We start from the raw sequence: 22,465 nt of genomic DNA, 5'->3' as shown, positions 1-22,465 counted from the left end.
AAGAGACACAGAATTCGAAGCAGGCTCCAGGCTCCAAGCTGTCAGCACAAAGCCTGACACAGGGCTCAGGCCCACAGACTGCGAGATCATGACCTGAGCCAAAGTCAGACGCTTAACCGACTGAGCCACCCAGGCGCCCCTAAAAACAACATATCTAATTTTTTTTTTTTTAACTTTTAGTTATTTTTGAGACAGAGAGAGACAAAGCATGAACAGGGGAGGGGCAGAGAGAGAGGGAGACACAGAATCGGAAGCAGGCTCCAGGCTCTGAGCCATCAGCCCAGAGCCCGACGCGGGGCTCGAACCCACGGACCGCAAGATCGTTACCCGAGCCGAAGTCGGACGCTCAACCGACTGAGCCACCCAGGTGCCCAACATTTCTAAATACAGACAGAATGGAATCCTTTCTGAGATGAAGACCACTAATTAGAATTAGTGAAACAGCATAAGGTCTATCAACTGCGCGATGGATAAGAGAATAAAGGAGGAAGCGTCAGATATGTCAGCTATTCAGGCATTTAAGTGGGTGTCAGTGTGATTTAATAAAAAAGTGCGATTAATGAGACAGACACTGGAGACAAGATTTAAAACTACTCTGGTGTCACAAGAGTGAAACCCCCTGAAGGTGGAAAAGAATAAAGAAGGATGTTAAAACATGCACACCTGGGGTGTTCGCCTACAATGACTCATTCTTCACATGGTATGGATAATAAAAAGCGATACTGCAAACTGCTGCCTCCATAAAGCAAATTTTATCATCATAATTAGCACCACAAAGCCGTGACTTAGGTGTTTATATCTGGCATGCTAGTTCAGCTCTCAATGAAGTGAAGACACATAATTTATTTTGGACTCTTATCGTCACCTAACAAAAATACCCAAGCTTCTCCCAATTTTTAAAGACCTATCTCCTCCAAGCTTTTATAAATTAGCTTATACCAGATGTGAAATCTCATTTCAGTTCATTCCTCCCCCCAAAAGACATTCCCATTTTTATTACAGAGTCAACATTTGAGCTCTGTGATCTTCCACCATTAAGGAAGGAGGAGTGTTTTACTCACACTTTATAAACCTCTGCTATTTAGAACTCGACGTGGCTGATCACTTGTGTTCCACTAAGAACTTCTACCTGCACAGTCCCGTTGGAAAGAATGCCGGCTCTGCCACATCCTCGTGCCTGAAATCATGCGCCCTATCGAAGGCTCCCTCTACTAATGCAATAGAGGGAACCTATTCCCCGGTTTCCCAGGTGTAATTACTAATAATGCCCCCTTTCACTCTCAAAATGTTCCAATTTGGACAAAGAAAAATTATATAGTCACCCCAGCCAGAGTTTGTTAAAAACACGGATAGATGCCAGGGCTCCATCCCAACCTAATGAATCACATTTTTGGTAGCGGGAGGTGGGGGGGCAGGGTCCCAGACACCTGCATTTTTAACAAGCTGTCCACATGATTCTGATCCATAAGCCAGTATTCGGGAACAACCACCGGGAATCCAGTGATTCCACACCTTATTTGCATGTGAGGACAATTAGATTTGTGAGAAGAGGAGGAGGAGGAGGTTCAAATTCTTACCAGATTGTGCAAGTTCGATTTCTCCCCACTTACCAATCATTTCCAGGTGTGCCGCTAATTTGGACACACTCGCTTTAGCCAGCTCACTGGTGGTCTTATTCAGCACGAGAGAGAGCGAATGCACCTAAGAACGTGGGACATAAAGCAAGGCAGATCTTACTGGGGGAGAAAAGGCATCTTTCGGGCAAACGGCAAAACCCAACGGAGGGAGACGCACAAAGGCTCGGGAAATGTGAGGCAGCGCTTCTGTGGACGCCGGTTTCCTTTCGGCCCTCTTCAGCAGTCAAACCATGATCTAAGGAGACAGCTGAGGAGAAAGGGGCTCCACCAGGCACCCCGAAACCCAGGGCCTGTGGTATAGCGTGTCTGCAGTCGCCTTGTCTATACTCTGTTAGTGAAATGGGTTGGGTTATAAAACAATTTTTCTCATTGTTTGTGCATGTGTTCCATACTGCATTCTTCTGTCATCGCTCATAGAGGTTCATTAAGTAAAGTCTCAGCCTAAGAAATCTGTCCAAGCAAAATGATAAACAGGATTTAGAATCCCATTTAATCCCTGGACAAATATTTAATAGAAGCCCCTGGTGACCAGTGGGACTTCACCTAGGAACCACAATGAAACATTTTCTTTTCAAGGGACAAGCAGAAACAGAAGAAAGCCAAAACCCTCTGTCTTAGGATCTGCATTCTTTGTAACAAATAAATCCATTACGGGGGTGCCTGGGTGGCTCAGCTGGTTAAGCATCTGACTCTTGATCTCGGCCCAGGTCATGATCTCACGGTTCATGAGATGGAGTCCCATGTAGGGCTCTGCACTCACGTCACAGAGCCTGCTTGGGATTCTCTCTCTCTCTCTCTCTCTCTCTCTCAAAATAAATAAATAAACTTAAAAAAAATCAAATAAACACAGTATGGTAACACTGTCATTTTAAATATTCAAAGGACTCGTATCTCTACGATGTGTTGAGACAGGAACCTTAGTGTCGTCACTGGGGAAAAGGGATCAGTTGGAGAGAAGGAAGGAGAGAGGAGGTCAAACCTCAATTCACATCCCTGCTTCCAAATGCCACACTCACCCCTTTCTCTTCAGTGCCTACCGCTAAGCAGGTGCTCAGGAAACATCTGATGAATGAATGATAAGGAAGGAAAAAGACGGGGGAAGAAAGAGAGAAAAGAATAGGAAGAAAGGCAGGAGAAGGAACATCTATAGAGAAAGGCAGAGAAAAAAGGAGGGGATTACTACAGGTGCAGTGGCCTTGGAGGCCCCTCCAGCGCCATAGAGCCTCCACGGCAGAAAGTTTTTTTGTCACAGACACACAGGTCTCAAGGAAATGAGATTATCAAGTAGGAGGGAAACAGAAAACCTCTAGCCACTTAATCACCCAAGTAACAAATATAGTGGGGCTAAAACTGCTTTCATTAGAGGAATCCAGCTGTCACCACCTGACCCCACTCTTAACACAAATCCTAGTGTCCCTAAAAGTGGGACAACCAAACACTGCAATCCCCTCTAGCATAATACAACAGGAAGCACCCAGCACGACCTACCACATGCTCTTAACAAAAAGCTGAACCTGAATCTGATGAGGCCTCTAGAGCTAACTTCCATTTCTAAAATTAGAAGATAAAAGAAGTCAATGGCACCAAAAGAAAACAAAAAGATCCAGAATGTGCGACACTCTACAGGACACATTAGCCCGGTTTCTACAAGCCAGTGGCACGGGGTAAATAAAGACTGGTTTTCTTTAATCAACAGAGATTTAGAAGAAATGAGAGCAAACGGAACATGTGAACCTATTTTGAACTCACATTCAAAAGATTCATATATCATTTTATTTAATGCTCCCCATTTTGTAGACAAAGAAACTACGGCTCAGAAAAGCAAATTATTCCAATGCATTGTAGAGATCACAGGGAAGTTTCTTAACCACTCATTTCTCTACAATCCATCAGCAAAAGGGCTATTTTGAGATAATCAGAAAGATCTGATTATAGACGGGTCTTACACAATACCAAGAAATTCTCGTTAGAGTTAGTTATGTAAGATAACGTCCACATTTTTTTTTTTAGAAATGACTACTGAGGCATGTAGAGGTAAAATGATATTATCTGGAATTTGCTTTAAAATATTTCAGCAAGGGGCGCCTGGATGGCTCAGTCCGACTTTGGCTCAGGTCATGATCTCACAGTTCGTGGGTTCGAGCACCACGTCGGGCTCTGTGCTGACAGCTCGGAGCCTGGAGCCTGCTTCCGATTCTGTGTCTCCCTCTCTCTCTGCCCCTCCCCTGCTCACCCTCTCTCTCTTTCTCCCTCTCTCTCTCTCAAAAATAAACATTAAAAATAAATAAAATAAAATAAAATAATTCAGCAAAAAGAAAAAACGAATAAAGTAAATGTGATGAATCTCAAAGGAATTAAGTAAACGGAAGTTCCTTCAACTGTTCTTTTGTGTTGTCTGAAAATTCCCACAATAAACATGTTTTCAAAAATTCTTATTCTAAAACAGCCCACTGCCGAGGGGCATCGTCTAGTCTCGTTCTCTTGTGAAGCCGGCTACACTCCATCTGTGCAAGGCGCCCAGAGCGCTTCCACACCCAACACCAAGGGGCTCCTGAGGCCCTCCGTTACAGGCACCACAAGACTGAAGTTATGGGTACCAACACGTGACGTCCAAAACAAGGGCTGAAGCCTCTCCAATTTCCATCCATCTCGCTAACCAAGGTGCCGGGGAACTCTGCACTGCCCCGGCACTCACTTGCACACACTGAGCAGGGGAAGTGAGACTCGTTCGTGGCCAACTCTGCCCTGGAAGCTCTTCCATTTCTAGAAGAATGCAGCCTCCTGCCAGCTAAGGAAAGAAGAAGATAGCAAGTGGATTACATGTGATTCTCCCCGGCGGCAGGTGCCAAGTCTGCATTGAAGAAGGCAGGTAGATGAACTTCACCCTCCAGACACACACATAACCAGCCACTGCAGGGAGCCCGGGGCTCTGGAAGGTGCTAGCTGCTATGGTGTGCCCCCAAATGGTCAATTAAATTGAACTGCTTACACATCTTACCGTGCTCACGCACAGAGCAGAATAACCTTAAATTCAAACGCTACTTTTTATGTGTTCTTAAACATTCACAATACGAGTACCAAGGACAAGTACGTGTAAGTAAGTACGGTGAGCCACAGTACAGCAAAAATAATACCAGCTGTCGTTCACTGAATGCTTACTTCATGCCACGCGCTGTGCAAAGGGCCTTGCCCATTTAGTCCTCTCACACAATCCTTGCAACATCCCGACGACAGAGGCACCATCCAACACCCCCAGTTTATAGGTGAGAAAATCGAGGGAGAGAGAAGCTAAAAACTGTGCCCAAGGCCACACAGCTATAGGTTACAGCAGAAGTGCCAGGATTCGGACCCGCAGGCCGTCCTGAGGCTCCAATCTCAAGGGCTGGCCTGTTGCTTCAAAAAGCCAGTAACGATCTCAGCGAGCAGGGAGACCACCTCCAGAGTAGCTACCATGCACCAGACACCCGGCCAGGTGCTTTACGTGCGTTACCTCACTCGGTTATCTTAATGAGTCGAATGGTGGAAGGCAACCAAACGGATGGGTGATGGGAAAAAGAGGAAACTGAGGCTCCAAGAAAATAAGGCATTCCACTGAACTGCACAACCCAAAGAAATACAGGTTACTTAAACCATTTGTTTTCCATGCCTCCTGATGGGCTTTATACAAAAACCTCTTCTAAAATATTAACAGGCATCCAGACTACAGATAGCTCCCCTGCCAACAAGATCTACTTTCTAGAGTAAATGTACAACAGGCGCACGTAAGTGAACACAGCAAAATTCATTCCTGGAACTTCAAGGAGCCAAAGGGAAGTGATACCTTGAGATCCAGCTTGGTGTTAACCGGATCCTGAAGTTCAGACTCTACGAGAGCATTCGATTCTGACTTCACATTTTGTAGAATGTCCTCAGGAGGTACCTTCATTGCATGGTTGTCTGCAGTGGAACCAATTCCAAAAAAATCCAGTATCACCACCCACGTTTGCAGCGTGATCAGTACATCCAAGCAGTTAAAATCAACATCAATGTTCCGGTTAACTCGACTGTAACTGGAAGAGAATTCTGGATGTTTCTTATCCACCAAGAATACATTGATATGTACCAAAGAATCATCAAATTTACTCTTTCCAGCAAGTATCTTGGGCTCGTCTACCGTTGGAGAAGGGGGTGGAGTCAAGGGATAGTCCTGGTCTTGGACTTCCTTTGGCTTCTTCCGGGATGCCGAGGTGGGTCTCTGATACAGCTGGAAGACATTAGGAGCTTCTTCCATGTGGGAAGGAAGAGACCGAGGCATATCAGGATACTCCACATTGGATACTGAAGGACAGGACTGAGAGAGATATTCTTTTTGTGCTAAACTAGATGGCTTAGGGGCCCCCCGAGACACCATCAGGTTCTTGTATTTGGAATCCGGATTCTTCTCCAGTAAGTCTTCCATGAGCAGAGAGCGCAGGGCAATCTGAATGGATAAAGTCTGAGGATGGTCTTTACTGAATTCTACCTCAAAATCCTGAAACTTTAAGCTCACAAGACCCTGGGCCCCCAAAGTCAGATCTCCACTTAGCTGGACTTGAAGCTCCGGGATACAAAAGTTGGCTTGAATCTGGGTAAAGGACTTGACTTCCTTCAGAGACAAGGACTTTTGAGAAGAGTTAGAAAGGCTGGAGTGGCTGAACAATCCATTCTCCTTCCTTTCAATGGAAGGTTCTCCACAGGTACTGAGGGAAGGCAGAGGAGAATTAGGGCAAGGTGAGGAGGCAGCAGTGACTGGAAACTTATTCAGATCTTCACTATACACAAGATTGTCCAGTGTCTGTAAAACCTGCTCATATACATGCTTTGCTAACACCACCTGTAGTCAAAGAGAAAAATGTAGTTATTCACTACTATTATTAACTGCGCTCAGATGCACCGCCCACAAGTTTCCATAGTTAATGTTCATGGGTTTCCCCAAGACGTTCTAAACTGGATGACAGCAGGAACTATCCCTTCTGTTTCTTTTCTGTCCTTACCTCTCTGTGACCCACGTCTACCGATGAGGCCCTCCTGCCGCCTCCCCCAGCACCTCACAAAATAATCTTTACACAACCAATGTTCAGTAAGTCCTGTTGACTGTGGGCCTGAATCAGCAAAATCACTCTGTCTAAACCCACAAAAACAATACCAGAAATTGACGGGAAAACTGCCAAAAGTCTACTGTGGCTACACCACAGGACTGAGAAACAAGGCTCAGGGTTCTAAAACTCGCCGATCATCCCCAATTAGGGTCATAACCTCTGTTTTTATTTCAGCTAAACAAACAAAGTGGTTTTTAATGACAATAATGATAAGTCATGATTACTTATGTTTTCTCTCCCTTACTTTGGTTCTAATTACAATTTCTCATTAAAAATATTTTCACAAAAGCTTTTTAAGTATTTATGGGCAATTTTTTAACAGGAATTCCAAACAGATATAGAAATGATAGAATTAGAAAGTGATCGTTTTACAGCCCCCAATGAACTAACATAGCCCATCAGAGGTCATCCGTGGAATCCCCCCTTCTATGAACGACCAGCAGGGAATTTTACAATGGGCAGATCGGGTTCTCGTCACCTGCACGCAATCATCAATTTGAGCATCACTAACATAAAGACAACCAAGCATTATGTGCCTCTTGAAATAATGCAATATGAAGGACCCAGCACCACGCTGAAGTGTTCTGGCCAAAAAAAGAACCTGAATCCAAATAAACCTGTAGAGTGAAGGTATAGTTTACAGGAAATGTGGGAGAACAAGTGATGCCATAACCAAACAGCCAAATCTGAATGTGGGACAACCTAAGGGCCACTGCCTGACTTCTCACAATAACAGCGCGCAGGGAAAACATGAAAGAAACTGAACAGAGACCCACACGATGTATCATGCAAACGGACTGTACGGGTCTCATTTGGATTCTGATTCAAACAAACTAAAAGTGAAAACACATTTTTTTAACTAATCAAAAATGTCTCTGAAATCCAAAAATGCATTAAAATGTATTATGCTACATGGCGTGCCTCTGTGGCACAGTCAATTAAGCATCCAACTTTCGATTTCAGCTCAGGTCATGGGCTCACGGTTCGTGGGATCAAGCCCTGCATCAGGCTGCACGCTGACAGCTCAGAGCCTACTTGGGATTCTCTCTCTCCCTCTCTCTCTGCACGCTCTCTCTCTCTCTCTCAAAATAGTAAACTTTAAACTATTCCACTTTTGCGTATGTTTTAAAATTTTCATAATAAAATATTTTAAAATTAAATTACTAAATTATTAAGTATTAATTTGAAGAATGATTTACAGTAATTTTTAGAAGATTTTCATCAAAAGCCACACTAAGTCAATGGTAAACATAATAATCCAACAGAATTCATGTCATATGTTAGATTTAAGGTGAAAAAAACCACCCTAGTAGCCACTACTGATAAGGCAAAAAAGCTTAACCAGGAAGGGAAAGTTTTGGGGGAAGTCCTCTCACCCAGGGACACCTATTCAGGAACCACTGATGTCAAAAGGTCCACACATTCTGGAGCACCTGGGTGGCTCAGTCAGTTGAGCGCCCGACTTCAGCCCAGGTCATGATCTCGTGGTTCACAAGTTCAAGCCCCATGTCGGGCTCTGTGCTGACAGCTCAGAGCCTGGAGCCTGCTTCAGATTCTGTGTCTCCCTCCTTCTCTCTGCCCCTCTCTAGCTTACTCTCTCTCTCCCTCTCTCAAAAATAAAATAAAAACATTGTTTTAATTTAAATATTAAAAGGTCCATGCATTCTGTTAACAGCACTCCTGAGTTACTCCAGAGCAGCTGCCAGATACAGACTAGAGACCAATTACTGCCCAAAGAGAGGGTCCACTGTCCTAAGAGCCTGCCCGTCCCTACTATTTTATAACGATATACTCTTTGCTCTTATCCCTGTGAAAACAGGAAGAACGACATTTTTGAAGGAAAAAGGATGACAGTTGCATACACATATAGTCACCACACACACAGGCATACTCACTAAACACACACACACACACACACACACACACACACACACACACAATCCCTATCCCGGCCCATTCCATTTCAAAAAGAGTAAGACTAATTCTCCCTTGAAAGGATCTGTCAACAGCTCAAATAATCAGATTGTTTCATAGGCTGAGCCAAGCATGTCAAAAGAGTGACAAGAACTATATCCTCCTGGGAAAGACAGGCTCTGACTTTTCCAGCAATAATTTTGCCTGCTTCTGAATGGCAATGGAATTAAAGATCTGCCCTCTCCCTCTACATAACTCACCACTCCTCCACATGAAGACGGCTAACAAAACCAATTCCCCAGTGACAAAAGGGTACAGTGATAGGGCTCCACATTTACAGAACAAGTTATCAGCAGTAATATACGGTCACACTGTCTCTTTGAACTTACATATTTTCCTTCTAACATTTCATATATACACATACGTAACATAACAAGACATGAATACACTGATGTAAGTATAAAGTAAATATATGACTTCAACTGTCCAGACATGAAAATCAATAAGGTGCTTACCTGAACTGGGTTGACAAATTTCCCTTCAATCTTCATGATGCTAGAAGTTCCCAGGTCATCTGGACTAAGGGAGAAAGTCAATTCAGATTCTCTCTCTATAGGGATCTTCTCCAGTTTAAACTGAATGGTGGTATTGTTCAGGATGTGAAAAGCTGGCATAACAGAGAAAAATGACAGATTGGAAAAACTAGTATTTATCGCATCATTGCTGATTAAGTATAGGGTAAATAAAATAGAGCCCATGAGTCATTAGGCCCAGAGGGCAGAAAGGCTTGGCACCTGGGGTGTGCGATTGAGTACAAACTTATATTACTAGCCTAAGAACAAAACCCATAGTAAGCAGAGTACAACATAAACTTATACACAAAAAGAATCAATATTTTCATGACATGCTCCATTTGATGGCTTCAAAATACAATGGGGTGAACATTAATCCAGGCGAGGTCTCTAAGCTTTCCTTAGCCTCCCAAGCCAGCATTTTCCAAACCGAACTGCTCATCCCCTACCCAGTTTTCAATTACAGATTGCTCCCTCTTACTGGGCATACATCAGAATCAAGAACAATATCAGGTTCTAGGTGAACAAGCAGAGAAAACAGTCTTGGGAGAAGGAGGTTAAGTGAACTGGTGAATTAACATCTGAGAACCACAGAAGGAGAAGTTCTCAGAGGCATGAATTTCTTCACCAATAAGTAAAGCCAGGCTTTAGGGCTCTCCTGATGTCTGCAGATGCCAAGACTAATAATAGATTGAACTGTTTGGTTTTAGCAGATCAGATCGAGAACACAAATACAGGCATTTTATTCCTAGAACTCTGGACCACCAACCCATCACAGAGGATGGAAGAATACTGAAAGGGAAATACACCATCTGCAGACTAAATTTCATATTCCACTTACATCAATCCCTCCAGCTATCTTGGACTACAATATTTAACTAGCAAAGACCTACAGCTGGAACTGGAAAAAAACAGATGTATTTGACCAAATTAAATAACACTCTAGGGGTACCTGGATGCTCAGTCAGTTGAGTGTCCAACTTTAGCTTAGGTCATGATTTCATGAGTTTGAGCCCCACATCGAGCTCTCTGCTGTCAGCTCAGATCCTCTGCCCCTCTCTCTCTGCCCCTCCCCTGCTCACGCTCTCTCTCAGAAAAATAAACCTTTTTTTAAAATTAAAATAAATCGGGCGCCTGGGTGGGTCAGAAGGTTGAGTGTCTTGACTTTGGGCCAGGTCATGATCTCGCGGTTTGTGAGTTCAAGCCTCGCATCGGGCTCTGTGTTGACAGCACGGAATCTGGAGTCTGCTTCAGATTTTGTGTCTCCCTCTCTCTCTCTCTGCCCCTGGCCTGCTCACACTCTATCTCTCAAAAATAAATAAAAATTTAAAAAAATAAAAAATAAAATAATGCTCTAACAGACCCCACCCTCTAAAGCAACCCTGTAAATAAGCACTCACCCAATGCTAAAGAGCGCCACTTAAAAAAAAAAATCTTACTTTGCCAAATATGGTTTCTAATGGAAAAAACTAAAAACATACCAAACTGATATGAAGCATTCTATTAAAACTCTATTTGGATTTCTTAAATATTCACTGGGGATAATTATTTTTTTTTTTTTTTTTTTTTTTTTTTTTTTTTTTTTTGAGAGAGAACAATGGAGGAGGAGCAGAGAAAGAAAGGGACAAAGATCTGAAGCGGAATCTGCATTGACAGCAGCGAGCCCAACGCGGGGCTTGAGCTCACAAACCATGAGATCATGATGGGAACCAAAGCTGGACGCTTAACCCACTGAGCCATCCGGGCATCCCTCACTGGCGATAATTCTAAACAAAAAGGTTATTTGTTGTTGTTTTTAGCAAAGTACTACATAAGCTGGGTTAAGAATCTTTAGATAAAATGAGACAAAAGATTTACGCTCCTCACCTTGACCTCTATGCAAAGATTCAAAGAAATCGTGTCGGGTGAAATGAGCTTCCTCTTGACTATTGGCGCTGGCAGACCCAGAAGGAGAACCAAACGCCCGGCTGACTTCGGACCCAGGACCCTCTCTGCCTGCCAACTGGGTGCAATTCAAAGAATATAACTTAATGTCTTTAATTTCCACCTGCAGGCGGTCACTTCTGGATTCATCATCTCCCGACACAAAATTCTGGATGAATATCTGCCCCAAGTGTCCCACCAACAACTCAGGACTCCCAGGCTTTCGAGGGATTGAAACAACAGGGGATTCGATGTTTATGTTCAAGATGAGCTTCACGGTGTCGGAATGAGACCCAGCGAGGCCAAACCCATACATTTCATTTTCTTCAAAGATGGAGGCTTCCCGAGTCTTCCTTGGAGTTTCAAAGAGTGACACCATCTCACTGTATTCGGCCGTCTTGGTGGCGAGTACCGTAGTGACTTTGGTAGCTGCGCTTTTCAGCATACTTCGGAAATTCTCCTCCAGTTCATCCATGGACAATGTCAACTCCTTCAAGAATTTGGCAGAGTGGTTATAATGCAAGGAAGCCATCTTGAGGTTGAGAAAACACTCCTGTTTAGATTTCTCAACAAATGTGAAACTCAAAGCTTCACTGAGGGCTGCATCTTCCATTCTGACAAATACAGATTCAAAGTAGCCAATATCGCTGACGATATTTTCATAGCCTATGGAATTCCCAATGCTGACAACGTACTGGTTCTTAACATTATCTTGTGTCAGGTCCATAAGCTGCAAGCAGCCGAGAGAACCATTCACGTCAAACGTGCCGCCCATCGAAACGTTCACTTTGGTGCCGCCAATGCTCGCGGTGGCGATTTTTCTGCCATGTTTCTCGCCGTTGGCCATTCCCACCGTCCGAACGAGCAGTAAGTTAAGCCTGTGGATCTCCACTGCAACCTCAGTGTTTTGTTCGTACGTAGACTGGTAAGTTCCTTCTTCCCTAAAGCTTCTTTCAAAATCGGTCATTAAAGGCTGAGGACTCAAATCGTCTTTTTCCTTGGGAAAAGATTTTTGAAGAAAACCAATCAGTTCCACGATGGTCTCCGGGTTTAGGATAATATCCAAATTATTCACCTGTAATGAAATCACCTGAAGAGTGCTGTCCAAATTCATCGACGGGCACTCTGAACTCACAAACTGATATTCCAGTTTAATGAGGGACTCCTGTTCTTTGGTGAGAATTTTCTCAAGGGCAACACCAGTAGCTGACGGGTCGTTCAGCGTGGCAGCATTAGTGAGGTGAACCGCATTGGGTCCAGAGACAGGGGACTGGGCCCTGCTATCCCGGAGGCTTCCTGTTGGGATATCAAAGCTCAGGTTCTTATGCGAAGCCATCAGAAGGTCAAAATCGGCACCGTATGTCTGCATCGTGTCCACCAGGAGCAAACCGTGAACCGTCAGGGAGACCTCAGCATCGTAAGGCCTCTTCACAAAGTGAGCATTGGTCCCAAACACCTTGAGCACGGAAATGTACCGGCCATTGCTCTCAACACCAAGCTGCATACAGTTCACCTTAAATTCAGCCAGGAGGAGCTGTGATTCCACCAGAACCTCCCGGGTATGCTGCTCTAACATCACAAAGCTCTGGGTTAAATTCATTACCGAGTCCTGCAAACTTCCCCGCTGCCCCGCTTGGGGAAAAATCTGCTCTTTAAACTGAGTGTCAGAAGCCTTCGTTTCTGGGGTGGTCAGGAGAGCAAAGCAATTCTTCAGGGCAGATATTTTATCTTCATTGATGTGGATTTTTAAGTCTGGTAGGTTGCCCGAGAGCACGGCTCCAGGGTACTTGGGATCTGAAGTATAAATCAATCGACGTTCTAACTGTAGGTGAACGTTGAATTTCTCAACCACATGGGTCGGTCCCACATCAATATCCTGGACATGCTTCCAATTGTCCTTCACTCGTCCAACCATGATCTGGAGGTCCATAAACGAGAGGGAGTACCTCTCATACATCTTCGTGCTCATTAAATGCGCTTGAAGCTGCTCTTCACTGAACTCAACCCCAGGAAATGGAGGTGTTTTCCCTCCATTACTGCTGCTTGTCTCAGGAGGTGGGGTGTTGGGAGGTGTGGCAAGAGGTGTCTTATATTCGTCATCACTAAACTGGTTCTCTTCAGATGCCGGCCCATCCCCATTCTTCCTCTTGGCGTCATCTGCAGATAAAAAAGAGAAGATTCGGAGTATATGTCTGCTCCTTCCTTACTCTTTCCTTCCACGTAATAGTTAAGGAAAAGAGAGAATCAACCAACCACAACTTTACAAAATAAATGGATGAAAGCTCTAAGCATAATATTCTCATTTTACCAGTGATTCAGTGTAAACTTGTTTATGAATTTTGAAATCAAGACACAAGACAGAATTCTAAGGTGGAGCCCTGCTGACACAGGGACACGCGTCGGGGAGCAGAGACCAGTAACCCACTTCCCCGCCACCTGAGCTGCACTGCCACGAGCCGCTCTCAGCAGCCATTCTTACATCACTCTCCACAATCATCTATCTGTTCACCTTGTTCCCCACACTAGAACGTTCCAAAAGAACACAGGTCCCATCTGTCTTACTCACCAATACCCCAAGTGCCCAGATCGGTGCTTGGCAAGCAGTAACTACTCAGCATCACACTCCAGCCCCAGAGCCCACACTCAACCCCTCTCTTCTACAGACTTCTACATTCCAGTCTTGTACACCTCAGCGCGGAGTCAACTACAAAATCACACCACTGGGTCCTCTCACCCACATCTCCGCTCCATGTTTATGCTGTACAAGTTCAAGTAGGTGCTTTCCATGGTTGTGAGATCCTCTTCTTTAGATCTGATCCCCCTTTAACATCCCTCATAGCACCAAACTTTCCCACTCCCGTTCAAACCCTCTACCTCTTGTCTTTTGGGGCTTACCTCAGTGAAGATAAGGCTGAGTTTATTTGATAAGCTCCCTCAGCCTTTTACCCCATGAATCCCCTTTCTTCCCCCCATCTCAAGGTAAACAATAAATACTGTTTTAGATCTAATGACAGTAACAAAATAACCTCCCAGGAGTCCCTTTTTATATATGTCCCTTATGTCCCTAAATAGATTAAATCCCCGTTCTTGAAATAAAGTGCTGAGAAACAGTGTTTCTTGAAATACAAAACGTGAAGGGCACCCGGGTGGTTCAGTCGGTTAAGCGTCCAACTCTTGATTTCAGCTCAGGTCATGATCTCATGGTTCCTAAGACTGAGCCCCACACTGGGCTTTACACTGACATCACAGAGCCTGCTTGGGATTCTCCCTCTCTCCCTGCCCCTCCCCTGCTCATGCTCGCTCGCACGCTCTCTCTCTCTCTCTCAAAATAAATAAACTTTAAAAAATAAACTAAAATACAAACTGTGACATAAGAAATACAAATAAAAACCGCAATGAGATACTACTTTCCACTCATAAAAAACGGGCTATAATGCAAAAGACACGTAACAAGTGTTGGCAAGGACGTAGAGAAATCGAAACCCTCATACATTGCTGGTAAGATAGTAAAATGGTGCCGCCTTTTGGAAAACAGTCTGGCAATTCTTCAAAATGTTAAACATGAAGGTCACCATGTGACCCAGCAATTCCACACTGAGATACACCCAAGAGTTTGAAAATATGTGTACATAAAAGCCTGTACATGAACGTTCACAGCAGACACAACCCAAGTGTCCACGAGTCGATGAACGCATGAACAAAACGTGGCATATTCACCCAAAGGAATATTATTCAGGCACAAATAGGAATGAGGTAGAATCTTCACCACAGATAAATCTTGAAAACAGCATGCTAAGTGAAAAAAGTTAGACATAAAAGGCCACATGCTGCATGACTGCATTCATATGAAATGTTCAGAAGAGTCAAATCCACAGATAGAAAGGTTAATGGCTGCCAGGGCCTGGGAGAGGGGATAATACAGAGTGACAGGGGATGGGTCTACAATTTCTTCATAGGATGATGAAAACGATCCAGATTAGATAAAGCAGTGAAAGGCATGATTCTGTCAATATCCCAATAACAGCTGCGCTGTCCATCTTAAAACGTATCCCAATACAGCCATTATCAAAAAAAGTAACAAGTGAACTCTGGAGTTAAAATGTCATAAAAAACCTTTTTAAAACTTTACTTGGCTAAGAACAGACCGATCAATTTATGCAAGGTGATGTTTTTATCACTTCGTGTTCACACATACCTTGGGAATTTGTCAACAGCATTCTCCCTAGATCCACGACAACTAACACGGGATTCTTGAATTTGAAATCATCAGGAAATATCACCTGAGGGGCCGAAATATCTAGTCGCACGGTCCACCTTTTACTTTCCTCCTGTAGAAGTAAAATAAACTGCAAATAAATAATTTATAACACAACTACAAAAACTGAACAGCTTTCAGCTGCGGCTCAAGCCTTTCTGAAAGCCACACCCAGGGTACGGAGTGACTTCAAGGTATTAGAGCAAAAAGTTTAAAACAAAAGTAGATCCAGGGGCACCTGGGTGGCTCAGTCAGTTAAACATCTGACTCTTGATTTCATCTCAGGTCATGATCTCAGTCGGTGAATTCAAATCCCACTGAACTGTGCTGACAGTGTGGAGCCTGCTTGGGATTCTCCTCTTCCCCCCCCCGCCCCTGCCCCCCGCTTCTCTCTCTCCCCTCCCTCATGTGCTCTCCCTCTCTCAAAATAAATAAACTTAAAAAAAAAAACACACAAGACAAAAGGAGATCCAAATGCGTAAGGATTTGAGCCATTATCACAGGCAAACATTTAATGTGGGAGGAAAAAGGGGCGCCTGAGCGGCTCAGTCTGTTAGGTGTCTGACTTCGGCTCAGGTCATGATCTCACAGTTTGTGGGTTCAAGCCCCATGTCGGTCTCTGCGCTGACAGTGTGGAGCCTGCTTGGGATTCTTTCTCTCTCTCTCTCTCTCTCTCTCTCTCTCTCTCTCTCTCTCCCTCTTACTCTGTCCCTCCCCTGTTCTCTCTCTCTTCCCCCCCTCAAAATAAATAAACCTTTAAAGTAAATAAATATTAATAAAAATAAAAAAACGTAACAAGTCATGAGTCTATTCACTTTTCTTCTCTGCAACCAAAATCAGCCTCAAATATTTTGTATGTAGTAAAAAGCTAATTTACATAAATGTTTTCAAAAAGAACCCTCTTTGACTAAGAGAACCAATGGATACTAATTGTTGCAATTTGTGTTGAAACACGCACACACAGGGGCGCCTGGGTGGCGCAGTCGGTTAAGCGTCCGACTTCAGCCAGGTCACGATCTCGCGGTCCGTGAGTTCGAGCCCCGCGTCAGGCTCTGGGCCGATGGCTCGGAGCCTGGAGCCTGTTTCCGATTCTGTGTCTCCCTCTCTCTCTGCCCCTCCCCTGTTCATGCTCTGTCTCTGTCCCAAAAATAAATAAAAAACGTTGGAAAAAAAAAATTAAAAAAAAAAAAAAAGAAAAAGAAACACGCACACACAAAAACAAGAAACAGGACTAATTCTCCCTGCCAGAGAACACACTGCCACCGGGTGACACGGAACCTTCCTGCTATCCCTTACGAGGACAGGGGCTCTGCCCTCCCGAGGGAGCCAGGCTCTACCGGCCCCACCTACTGTGGCATCTGAGCAGTGCACTTCCTTGCCACCGGCCCAGGAACTGAGTTCCGCTGGACGGTTAAGGTGTTTTCTTAAGGTGTCTCTCAGTTCTCCCGATCTAGGCATCCTTGTGTCAGCTGGTCACTTAGCATCACAAAGTAACTATCTCACCCTGGAATCAAAACCGGGCCACCACTGCAGTGGTCTTTCTTCTGATAATAGTAACTGAAGGGGCTGGGCCGCCTGGGTGGCTCGGTCGGTTAAGCGTCCAACTGTTGATCTCAGCTCTTGCGGTTTGTGGGTTTGAGCCCCACATTGGACTCCGCTGCTGACAGCGTGGAGCCTGCTTGGGATTCTGTGTCTCCCTCTCTCTGACCCTCTCCCACTTGCTCTGTCTCTCTGAAAAATAAATAAACTTAAAAAAAAAAAAAAAAAGTAAGTGAAGGGGGATGGTCTTCAGTGAAACACTGATAATATATCAGGTCTAGAAAATGGGACAAGAACAAGTCCTAAGAGTGTTCCAAGACTGATACAAGAAAGAAACATGGTCTAGTCCCAGTCACTTGTTTTTATTCATGAAATCCTGACTGTAAAAGACATGAGATTTTATTTTTTGCTAGTCAAAAAGGATTTCACATTTTTAGTTAATCATTGTGGTTGAAACTCGAGTAGGTAAAGAACTTGACGGAAAGAGTGCCTTCCCCTTCTGCTTGCCCCACTTACGATGAAATCACCCACTAGCAGACGATCGAGAGTCTGTCGGATTTCCGCCTTGGTCTGCATCTTCAGCCTGTTATACTGTCTTCGGGCAGTTTCCGCCACTCTCAGCTCAAGTTCAGACTGATAACCAAACCCTGCAAGATTAGAGACACACAGACAGCAGAAGGAGAACTTTCAAACAGCTGGGTGGGAAAAGACAGCTGCAACATCTGTTCTCACCAAGAATTTCCAGCAAGGTTAAAAACCTGTCTGTACGAGAGCCTCTCCTGACTTCCACCTGCCCTGCCACTACATACAAAAACAGGGACGAGGCAAAAACGGGGGCACGGCCTGAGGGAGAAAGACAGTACATGAGGGAAGGGCAACTCAGTCACTAGAATTCCTTAAACCATTTTCTGAACAATCCCAGACTATTCTAAATCTTGGGAGCATAACGTTACATTAAAAGAGAAAATTTAATTTGGAAGGAAATGCCTTCTATCTTCTATCGGTGCCAGAGCAATAAAGCCAAGACATTTACGGCTGTTGCTTACACAAAGACTCAAAAACTGGACCAAAAACTAAAATAGCTCCATTGTTATAAGGAGGGAGAGGGGATACACTTAGGAAAGGACCATTGTTTTATCAACCTCCCTGTCAACAAAAGTGCTTTTTCTGTTTCTGCGATCTCAAATCTCTTTTGGAAACCAAGGGAAGCATGAATAAAGCCGTGATGATAAAGAACAGTGCACGGATGAACTCAGTATTGAACGCTGCACCGGGCAGGGGAAACAGACCACCGACCCCACCATCTACAGGGAAATCCTTGAGCATTCCTCCTCAGTTCACTGGCCTAAAGTATCCTGGGTAGCCAAGGAAACCACCACCCGAATGGAATGGAAAGCATTTTTTAAAATATGCAAAATGGAAGCAAAGAAAAAAAATATTTAAAGATATTGATTCCTTTTGGAAAAGTAACTTTCCAAGGACATCTACTTTAATCCCATAACTAAGGACAACCCCATCCATTTGCTCTCCAGGCCTTTCCTACCACTACCAGGTCACTTCGGTTTACAATAACCCTTGTCCAAAGCACTAAAAATGACACGAGAAAGGTCTTTAGAAAGCAACAGAAGATCAAACAAACAAAAAAGTTAACCTGAGGTATGAACCTTTCCCTTGTAGAAAAAGTCTGCTACTTTTTTAATAGCCTGGGGATTGTATATGATGTTCAAGGGCCTCGTGCTGACATTCAGCCGCCTCTCAAAATGGCTGTGCACTGGATTTCTCTCATACAGCATCTCAAAAACTGGGTCATCTGGGTCCGCAGCTAAAGGGAAGAACCAGAGAAAGAAAATGGAACACAACAAAAACAATCACCTTATTCTTGATAACCCATAAGGAATTCTGGGAAAAAGACATTTTCTAAATTATTTTCCAACTAGTTCTCTCTTATGAAAATTTTACAAAACAGAGACTCTAATAAGGATGGACTCTAACTTTCAACAAGAATCCTCGAGAGCGGGCTATTGCGATCACTCCCATTATGGAAACCCAGGCTCGAGAAGCCCTGCGAGTTTACCCCAGTCACACACGGGTTAACAGAGAACATGGTCCCCAAGACGAACACAGACGCACACAACAAACCACTGGGACAAAACAGGACACACTCCCTCTTACGACTGACCAAGACTACCGATCCATAATCACCACATTTTTAAAGATTAATTTTAAGAACAGATGACAAATTACCAGGAGTCTGATCACTTCTGTCTGCGGATGTTGTCTGGAGACCAAAAGACTGTGAGACTCTGCCAACTTCTTTTTGCTATTAAAACATACACAAAATGCATAAATGTCAGGTGAGCGGGGACAATTTGCCGTGCACACACTTGCTTGAGCTCTGCCCCTTGACATCACTCTTGCTTAGCACAACCAAATCCAAACTCATCTGACATCAGAATACAGAGGACTTCCAGACTGATCTCCCAGGTCTGTGCCTTTTTCTAACCTAAAATGGACAGCAAGCATGCTACTCTGCAGTCAGTGCGTCAAATGAATGATTGCTAAATGAGTATGAAGTAGGTACATAACTTCCTTAGACTTTCACTTTGCACTCCCGCCCTCTCTACAATCACCTCCTGAAAAAAATCACAGACAGGGCAAGTGGCTAAATACTCAACTACTGTGACGCATCTGTGCCCACTTAGTAAGACCAAAGATCTAATTAAAAAAGTATACTGAGTATACAAAATTATACATATAGAGATAACTTGAAGTGGTTCTCTTGGAACTCCGCAAAAGAAGAGACTTCCCATCAGTGACCAATGATCAGAAGGCATGAAAATGAATTCCAGACAGAGATGGAACCATTGACTTCGTAATGCAGAAAATAATGGTGCTTATGGCAATCTCTTCCAAAACAGAGCAAACTATTCCACAGCAGTTACGGCACAGAAGAGAAAGGCGCTGCCGTAAATCCCTCCAACATCCATTGTCTGACAAATTCAAACAGCTTACTGGATTCCAGGTTGTTTTTCATCGGCCCACCCTTCTCAAGATGACCAAATGAAGCGAGTTAATATTGCTTATGGCTGGCCTAACACAGACCACAGTGCACCACCCCCTGGACGAAGCAGCCGTCCTACCGCTGTACATACTGAATTAGGGAACACCAGAAGGGGAAACACGGTTCCTTCTGTGGCCAGGTCTCGAAGAAACAGTCCACCCAACCGGACTGAGAGCAAGGAGGAATTTCTTCGAGGAAGAGACTCTGACAGTAGTTTCACATCTACAAAAAAAATAAATGTAAGAGCTAACACTGTGCCATGACACCCCAAAGCACTTTACAAGTATGAGATACAATATTTTGCAGAGGACAATTAAGTATCATGAAGTCTTTTGCCTCGAAAACAGAACAAAAAATCCTATTTATACATCGATAGGTGCATATAAATCTCTCTACAGGAACACATAAGGAATATGAGAAGTTGCCTAACAGCATGAATTCTAAACAGAGCATATTACAATGAAGTTCAAGCAATCTGCTGGTTCACACTACGTTTATGAAATCTCAGCTCTCAAGATTATAAAGTCAAACAAACTGCTGATCAGTCACCTTTATATTACTGAGATATGTGCCTATCTTATGGACCAAAATAAAAATATTGGTGAGATGTGAAAAACCAATGCCTGCACATTTATACACCTTTAATTCAAAGTCACAACAGCAGGTCAAACATGGTCAATCCTCGTTATTCATGGCTTCCAGTTTTGTGAATTCACCTACTCACTAAAATTTATTTATAACCCGAGATCAACCTTCACTGTGCTTCTCAGGACACGCGCAGAGCAGAAAGAAACCTGAGTCCGCTGACGTGCCTGCTCGCGGCCGAGGCCGAAGCAGGCAGCACTGCCCTGCCTTCCTGGCTAGGCTTGGTTCACACCACGCACAAGAGCCCCTCTCGTGGTCTATTTAGTGCCAAGTTTTTTGCATTTTTGTGCTTTCTGTTGGTGATTTCACCATTTAAAATGGCCCCCGAGCATAGTGAAGCGCTGTGCCTTACGGTAGACGAGCTTCACTCAGGCACGAGTTACGGTGCCGCTGGCCATGAGCTCAGTATTAATGTCTCAATGACACATGTTAAATAAGTGTCTTTAAACACAGACACGCAAGAAACAAGGTTCTGTACCCATCCCTTGGTGGATGTTCTGACCAGAGGCTGGCAGGCACCTAACCTCGTACGCCCCCTAGTGGCACTGACTCAGCAGTCAATCATTCAGTGCTCACCGCAACTTTCTAGAACATAACTACCACGAATAAGGAGACTCCAGTGGACCCTGGTGCCAGGGGAGAGAAACAGCATCAGGCGGTTCCCTGGGGGCAGCACCTGAAAACTCGAGCTGCATAAACGCGCTCTCCTGCGTCTGCAGGGCGCCCGGCTCCTGGTGCAGCAAGGTCACAGTGCCCCGCTGTAGCTGCAAGTTCAGTCTGGCAAAGATGTGGTCCCGCTTCGTATACGTGTTCACACAGGAGGCGTCGGCAGTGGGGTCAAAAAACTCCTCAGTGCCTGAGCGTGAGGAAGAAAAGACTTTAGGGGAAAACGGGACAATTAAAATGGCACCACCAGGCACGCTACCAAAGTTACGATGACATTATTGAACTATCTCCCCCTTTTTTCAGGAAGAACCCCAAAGTCATGGGTGACTGTTTCACTCCTGATGTAAAACGATCCTATTTTGTAAGAGATCTTATCAACTTATTCTCAAACAAGGAAGGATATTAAGATTCATGACAAAGTACGACATCAGCAACACAGCACGCCCGACACAGTGACATGTTCCACGTCCGCGCCGTCCAGCACAGGAGCCGCCAACCGCAAGTGCCTTCGAGCACCGCGGCTAACGTGGCTTGAAACAGAAAAGAATTCTTCTTAATTTTAATTAATTTAAACCTAAATAGCCATCTGTGACTACGGCTACCAAAACGGACAGCGTGGGTCTGAAGAGCAGCCCTGGACCGATATTCAAGCTTCAGAGCTTAAACCTTTTGAACTTGCTCACTTCTCCTACAATCATGACCCCTCAGATCTACCTGAAACTGTGCTAATTATTCAAATTTAGTAACAAAGTTGCAGATGAAGTATCTCTCAAAATTTCCTCCATCTGAATCTGTGAACATGACACAAACCATTTTACAAATGTCTATTTTTTTTAATGTTAATTTTTGAGAGAGAGACGGAGGGAGGGAGGGAGAGAGGGCAGGGAGAGAGGGAGACATAGAATCTAAAGCAGGTTCCAGGCTCTGAGCTGTCAGCACAGAGCCTGACGCGGGGCTCAAACTCACGGACTGCAAGATCATGACCTCGAAGTCAGATGCTTAACCAACTGAGCCACCCAGGGGCCCCAAATGTCTACTTTTTTCATTTGAAAAATACCATGGGCCATTGCACAAATAACAGACGAATTCTGATGAACCAAGTGTCTCCCTTAGCGACTGGGCCAGGGCCGGGAAGT

The 22,465-nt window shown here is 44.3% G+C and overlaps 1 protein-coding gene across 8 annotated transcripts in view; it reads right to left on the bottom strand.

Moving 5' to 3' along the window:
• The window catches only part of VPS13D (vacuolar protein sorting 13 homolog D), a 266,928-nt gene that overhangs the window by 219,249 nt on the left and 25,214 nt on the right, over positions 1 to 22,465 (bottom strand). For 6 of the 8 annotated variants that reach the window (XM_042954200.1, XM_042954201.1, XM_042954202.1 and 3 more), the window contains exons 13-22: positions 21,340 to 21,519; positions 20,110 to 20,240; positions 19,202 to 19,277; positions 18,609 to 18,779; positions 17,474 to 17,604; positions 15,359 to 15,491; positions 11,107 to 13,320; positions 9,184 to 9,335; positions 5,458 to 6,489; positions 1,611 to 1,701 (exon numbers count right to left, since the gene is read on the bottom strand). In XM_042954200.1, the coding sequence (XP_042810134.1) occupies positions 1,611 to 1,701; positions 5,458 to 6,489; positions 9,184 to 9,335; positions 11,107 to 13,320; positions 15,359 to 15,491; positions 17,474 to 17,604; positions 18,609 to 18,779; positions 19,202 to 19,277; positions 20,110 to 20,240; positions 21,340 to 21,519 (4,311 nt within the window). Of the gene's footprint in view, positions 1 to 1,610; positions 1,702 to 5,457; positions 6,490 to 9,183; positions 9,336 to 11,106; positions 13,321 to 15,358; positions 15,492 to 16,921; positions 17,045 to 17,473; positions 17,605 to 18,608; positions 18,780 to 19,201; positions 19,278 to 20,109; positions 20,241 to 21,339; positions 21,520 to 22,465 lie in introns of those variants that run through there. The other 2 variants (XM_042954206.1, XM_042954208.1) reach the window with 2 other exon arrangements.

This window comes from Panthera leo, chromosome C1 (genome assembly GCF_018350215.1).
Source record: "Panthera leo isolate Ple1 chromosome C1, P.leo_Ple1_pat1.1, whole genome shotgun sequence".
Classification (NCBI taxonomy): domain Eukaryota; kingdom Metazoa; phylum Chordata; class Mammalia; order Carnivora; family Felidae; genus Panthera; species Panthera leo.
The sequence above is the reverse complement of the archived record's forward strand: the minus strand, read 5'-3'. Positions and strand labels throughout refer to the sequence as shown.